This window comes from Chiloscyllium punctatum, chromosome 47, assembly GCF_047496795.1.
Source record: "Chiloscyllium punctatum isolate Juve2018m chromosome 47, sChiPun1.3, whole genome shotgun sequence".
Taxonomy (NCBI): domain Eukaryota; kingdom Metazoa; phylum Chordata; class Chondrichthyes; order Orectolobiformes; family Hemiscylliidae; genus Chiloscyllium; species Chiloscyllium punctatum.
This window is the reverse complement of record NC_092785.1, coordinates 250078-256958: the sequence shown is the minus strand read 5'-3', so window position 1 is coordinate 256958 and position 6881 is coordinate 250078. Positions and strand designations below refer to the sequence as shown.

Genomic DNA, 6881 nt, shown 5'->3' with positions numbered 1-6881 from the left:
TATCTTTATTAATTCTTGAACCATGATGAAATAAATCTATTCCTGTTGATTTTTAAACATATAAAAGTCAGAATCTCTTGCCCCTATGTTGCAACATCAGGGGGGTGGTGGGGGGGGGCGGGGGGGCGCGGGGGTGAGGGGGGAGGTCGTGATTGCCTGTGACTCATCTGCACCCCCTCCGTTTCGAGGCCCCTGAGCAGAGCCGAGAGAGATAGCTGTCCCCGAAACTGCAGCCAGAGTTGCAGAAATCTGCATGTGATTCGACAGCAGAGTTCTCTCACGAGCTCTGGGAATCAGAAGGCCGGAACGGCTGCCTCATTTCCAGCGGTAGTTCAGAGTTGTACGAGAGGGGGGCTGGTGGGCGGGGGTGGGGGGACATACCCACGCCTGGGGTACCGGGGTGGGGTGGGGGGGTACAGTTTCAGTCCCTCGTTTACGGACGGGTATTATTCCACTGGAGACTCCCTGGGATGGAGGGATTGTGGATGTAGGGTTTGCTCACCGAGCTGGAAGGTTGGTTTTCAGACGTTTCGTCACCCTACTGGGTAACATCATCAGTGAGCCTCCAGATGAAGCACTGCTGGTGTAGCCCACTTTGTGTTTGGGGGTGGGTTCCTTGGGTCGGCGATGTCATTTCCTGTGGTGACGTCACTTTCTGCCCCTTTTTCTCAGGGGGTGGTGGATGAGGGTCTAACTCGATGTGTTTGTCGATAGAGTTCCGGTTGGAATGCATGTTCTAGGAATTCTCGTGCGTGTCTCTGGCTTGTCCTCGGACGGATGTGTTGTCCCAAAGTGGTGTCCTTCCTCATCTGTGTGTGAGGATACCAGTGAGAGAGGGTCCTGTCATTTTTGTGGCTCGTTGATGTTCGTGTATCCTGGTGGCTGGTTTTCTGCCCGTTAGTCCAATGTCGTGTTTGTTACAGCCCTTGCACGGTATTTTGTAAATGACGTTCATTTTGCTCGTTGTCTGTATCGGGTCTTTCAAGTTCATTAGCTGCTGGTTTAGTGTGTTACCTTCAGGGAAGGAAATCTGCCATCCTGACCTCGTCTGGCCGACATGTGACTCCTGACCCACAGCAATAAGGGTCGATTCTTAACTACCCTCTCGAGCAATAAATACTGACCTCACCAGCAACGCCCTCAAACCCATGACTGAATGAAGATAATCAACCATACTGGATTGGTAAGGGTCAACGCTGGGAGGTGCTTTCCCCTCACCGGAGGGTCGAGGACCAGGGGGTACAGTCTCGGGTCTTAGGGGCACCAATTTCGGACTGAGATGGGGAGGAATCTCTCCTCTCAGACGGGTGTGGGTCTTTGGGACTCCCCTGTCTCTCAGAGAGAGCTGTGGGGGGGGGGAGAGTCCCTGTGGGTAGCTCAGGCTGAGATTAATCACTCTGGAAGGGGGAAGAGCAGGAACTGAGGCCATTCAGCCCAGAGTCTGCTCTGCCATTCAATCATGGCTGATATCTTTCTCAACTGCCCTCACCCTGTAACCTTCATTCCCCCATCAGTAAGAACCGAGCTATCGCCATCATGACAATGACAGCTTCCACAGCCCCCCTTCAGTTCCACAGATTCGCCACCCTCCAGCTGAAGATGTTCCTCCGTCCTCAGGAGTGGTCCATTCGCTCTGAGGTGGTGTCCCCCTGATCGTGGGAACACCTCCACGTTCCACTCTATCCAGGACTGTCAGTATTGGGTGTCAATCTGACGCTCCCTCATCCTCCCAACCTCCATTGGGTACACACCCAGAATCCTCCTCTGTACCTCATTTAACAAACCCTTTATCATTCCTGTAATGGGAAATTGTCCCATAGTGCCCAGGGATGTGCAGGTTAGGGTGGGATTGGTCATGGGAAATTGTCCCATAGTGCCCAGGGATGTGCAGGTTAGGGTGGATTGGCCGTGGGAAATTGTCCCATAGTGCCCAGGGGTGTGCAGGTTAGGGTGGGATTGGTCATGGGAAATTGTCCCATAGTGCCCAGGGATGTACAGGTTAGGGTGGGATTGGTCATGGGAAATTGTCCCATAGTGCCCAGGGATGTGCAGGTTAGGGTGGGATTGGCCATGGGAAATTGTCCCATAGTGCCCAGGGATGTGCAGGTTAGGGTGGATTGGTCATGGGAAATTGTCCCATAGTGCCCAGGGATGTGCAGGTTAGGGTGGATTGGTCATGGGAAATTGTCCCATAGTGTCCCAGGGATGTGCAGGTTAGGGTGGATTGGTCATGGGAAATTGTCCCATAGTGCCCAGGGATGTACAGGTTAGGGTGGGATTGGTCATGGGAAATTGTCCCATAGTGCCCAGGGATGTGCAGGTTAGGGTGGGATTGGCCATGGGAAATTGTCCCATAGTGCCCAGGGATGTGCAGGTTAGGGTGGATTGGTCATGGGAAATTGTCCCATAGTGCCCAGGGATGTGCAGGTTAGGGTGGATTGGTCATGGGAAATTGTCCCATAGTGTCCCAGGGATGTGCAGGTTAGGGTGGGATTGGCCATGGGAAATTGTCCCATAGTGCCCCGGGACGTACAGGTTAGGGTGGGATTGGCCATGGGAAATTGTCCCATAGTGCCCAGGGATGTGCCGGTTAGGGTGGGATTGGCCATGGGAAATTGTCCCATAGTGCCCAGGGATGTGCAGGTTAGGGTGGGATTGGCTGTGGGAAATTGTCCCATAGTGCCCAGGGATGTGCAGGTTAGGGTGGGATTGGCCATGGGAAATTGTCCCATAGTGCCCAGGGATGTTCAGGTTAGGGTGGATTGACCATGGGAAATTGTCCCATAGTGCCCAGGGATGTACAGGTTAGGGTGGGATTGGCCATGGGAAATTGTCCCATAATGCCCAGGGATGTTCAGGTTAGGGTGGGATTGACCATAGGAAATTGTCCCATAGTGCCCAGGGATGTGCAGGTTAGGGTGGGATTGGCCATGGGAAATTGTCCCATAGTGCCCAGGGATGTTCAGGTTAGGGTGGGATTGACCATAGGAAATTGTCCCATAGTGCCCAGGGATGTGCAGGTTAGGGTGGGATTGGCCATGGGAAATTGTCCCATAGTGCCCAGGGATGTACAGGTTAGGGTGGGATTGGCCATGGGAAACTGTCCCATAGTGCCCAGGGATGTACAGGTTAGGGTGGGATTGGCCATGGGAAATTGTCCCATAGTGCCCAGGGATGTGCAGGTTAGGGTGGGATTGGCCATGGGAAATTGTCCCATAGTGCCCAGGGATGTTCAGGTTAGGGTGGGATTGACCATAGGAAATTGTCCCATAGTGCCCAGGGATGTGCAGGTTAGGGTGGGATTGGCCATGGGAAATTGTCCCATAGTGCCCAGGGATGTACAGGTTAGGGTGGGATTGGCCATGGGAAACTGTCCCATAGTGCCCAGGGATGTACAGGTTAGGGTGGGATTGGCCATGGGAAATTGTCCCATAGTGCCCAGGGATGTGCAGGTTAGGTGCGTTAGTCAGGGGTAAATGTAGAGTAATAGAGTAGGGGTGTGGGTCTGGGTGTGTTGCTGTTCGCAGGGTTGGTGTGGACCTGTTGGGCCGAATGGCCTGTTTCCATACTGTAGGGATTCTATGATTCTAACCGCTCCACATTCATACCCACTTCTGAGAACCCTCACTTCCTAATCTAACAAAAACCCTCTCCACTTTAAGATGCGAACATTTTTCCTGTCATCTGTTTTTGGGTCTAATTTCCAGCTTCCCCAGGTTTGTTGTTTCCTGTGTCTGACCCATGTAACTCACTCTCAAAACGATTGCAGAATCCTACTGTGTTGTGATCACTGTTTCCTGCGACAGATATTTCTCACAGGCACCCGGCCCCGTTATTGTCATCACTGGCTGCTATGGAACTTGACACCGCTTTCAGCTCAATGGAACTGGTCCAGAAATTGCTGGAGAAACTCAGCATCTGTGCGTAGAAAACAGAGTCAGCTTTTCAAATTCTGTCAGTATTTAGCATAGAGTCACGGAGATGTACAGCAGGGAAACAGACCCTTCGGTCCAACCCGTCCATGCTGACCCAGATATCCCAACCCAATCTAGTCCCACCTGCCAGCACCCGGCCCATATCCCCCCAAACCCTTCCTATTCATATACCCGTCCAAATGCCTCTTAAATGTTGAAATTGTACCAGCCTCCACCACATCCTCTGGCAGCTCATTCCATACACGTACCACCCTCTGGGTGAAAAAGTTGCCCCTTAGGTCTCTTTTATATCTTTCCCCTCTCACCCTAAACCTATGCCCCTCTAGTTCTGGACTCCCCCACCCCAGGGGGAAAAGACTTTGCCTATTTATCCTATCCATGACCCTCATAATTTTATAAACCTCTATAAGGTCACCCCTCAGCCTCCGACGCTCCAGGGAAAACAGCCCCAGCCTGTTCAGCCTCTCCCTGTAGCTCAGATCCTCCAACCCTGGCGACATCCTTGTAAATCTTTTCTGAACCCTTTCAAGTTTCACAACATTATAATTTCGATTCGATTCCCTACAGTGTGGAAACAGGCCCTTCGGCCCTACAAGTCCACACCGACCCTCCGAAGGGTAACCCACCCAGACCCATTACCGCCGGACTAGCAGATCCCTGAACACTCTGGGTAATTTAACATGGTCTAAACTAACCTGCACATCTTTGGATTGTGGGAGGACACTGGAGGCCCCCCCACCCCACCGTGTCAAAACAGCCTCCTCTCTCTCTTAAAGGGACAGTACACGCCTTTACCTTCATAACAGCTGCCCCCTTAAGAAAAAAAATGAACCATCGTCATGAAAAGATGGCTTCATTTTTTCTAATTCTTCCCCCCATGAAATACATATATCTATAACATTGATATCTGTTCAATCTTATCTATACTTTATCGGTCAAATCCACATTTGTATGACCCACAACATGTTCACTTTGTAAAGTTGAGATTTGTAACATATGATTCCAATGAAATAGTCTCACATTCTTCTCTTTAAATTGTTCCAAAAATGTAAACTGACTGTGATCATATACACAACCGCCCCTGACACATTGTTCGTCATATAAATATTCAAATGTCGTAAGGCCCATACCGAACACACTTCTAATAGAACCCACTTTGTCCCAAAAACCGAAGCACCTCTTTGTTCGAGGTTGGTTGTGGCAATTCCCCGATGGTCTTTGTCTTTGCAATCTTTGGGGTCAGCCTTCCGTGATCAGTGCTACATCCCAAGAGCATTACCTCTGCTTTCGCCAGTTCAGTTTTGTTTGAATTTATCACCAGTTTTGTTGCTTGTAGTCGTTCAGAGCCTTGCCAACTGGACCATGTGATCGTTCCAGAACTTTCTAAAGGTCACGACGTCAGCCAGAGAGACTGCATGGTTAACCCAGGTAAAAGACCATGACTGCAGAGGCTGGAAACCAGATTCTGGATTAGTGGTGCTGGAAAAGTGCAGCAGTTCAGGCAGCATCTGAGGAGCAGTCCAGTCACACCTGTGTTTATGAGTCTTTGGAATGTGGTGGGTGTGTTCTTCATTCCAAAGGGCATCCCTTTCAACTGATATAGTCCCATTGGGATTACAAACGCAGAAACGTCTTTATCAGGGTTGGTGAAAGATACCTGCCAGTCACCACACAGTAAATCCAACTTGGTGATGTAACTGACCTTGTCCCACTTTCTCCATACAATCCTCCAATCTTGGTATTGCTTCTGATTCTGATTTAGTTATAGCATTGACCTTCTGATATTCCAGCAAAATTGTTCAATCCCGTCAGGTTTGGAGAACTAACCAGGTTGGCAAACCCCTACTCATTCTGACTCTGATCCTGGGTGGCTTTGAAAGGATTAAGTCTGTAGGGGTGTTGATTCATTGGAATAGCATTCCCCACGTCTGCCTCAGGCACAATAACATTCCTCCTCCCCATCTTATTCCTACATACATCCTCATCCTACTGTAACAGAACGTTCAACTGCATTATTTACCCTGAGACAGAGAGTTTACTAACCTATTCCACTCATCAAGCGTTTCCTCATTGATTAACGTATTTTGAGGCACATCAAACTCATCATCATCTGGATTTAATTTCTCACTCTGCAGGACAGTAACTGACACCTGTTTCTCTAGTTCCTTCTCTCCATTCAACACATTCATATGACAAAACCGATAGTTTTTCCTATCCGGCATCTTTAGATTTAATTCAATTCCTTACAGTGTGGAAACAGGCCCTTCGGCCCAACCAGTCCACACCGCCCGTCCACGAAGAGTAATCCACCCAGTCGCACTTCCCTCGTAACGCTAACGGGCAATTTAGCATGGCCAATTCACCTGACCTGCACATCTTTTGGATTGTGGGTGGAAACCCACACAGACACAGGGAGAATGTACAAACTGCCCACAGTCAGACACCCCGAGGTGGGAATCGACCCTGGGGCCCTGGTGCTGAGAGGCAGCAGTGCTCACCACTGAGCCACCGACACCAGATCGTTTACCTGATTCAACTTTTCCTCCATTTGATTGGGACGCTAAACCTGTCTCTGAAGGGATCTTCTGTCACTGGTTACAGTACTAATACATCATTCCCATGGGAAAAACCTCCAAATTTCAGAGGGTTTAATCTGCCCCCTGCTTCATTCGGTGCTGTGCCCTCTTCAGGTGCTGTTTAGCTAACTCACCTACTCGATTTAATCTCTCCCTCGCCTCAGGGACCTAATCTAAGTGAGAGATCTCCAATTTGGGTCCTGTCAATTTCACTTTAATTAATTAATTTCAATGAGCATCTCACTTCATGTTAGAATATTAACCCTGAGGGAGTAAATGGACTCGATTCATTGGGGCATCTCGAATGGCAAACCATCTGAATGGGATGGGATGCTTGTGTCTCAATCATTCGGTAATGCTGACACTACGC

At 49.7% G+C, this 6881-nt stretch overlaps 1 protein-coding gene across 1 annotated transcript in view; it reads left to right on the top strand.

Moving 5' to 3' along the window:
* The window catches only part of LOC140468490 (AH receptor-interacting protein-like), a 23225-nt gene extending 19297 nt beyond the window's left edge, over window positions 1-3928 (top strand). The window contains exon 6 of the mRNA XM_072564570.1: window positions 3807-3928. Coding sequence (XP_072420671.1) covers window positions 3807-3928 — 122 coding nt within the window. The remainder of the gene's footprint in view (window positions 1-3806) is intronic.
* The last annotated feature ends 2953 nt before the right edge of the window (window positions 3929-6881 follow it).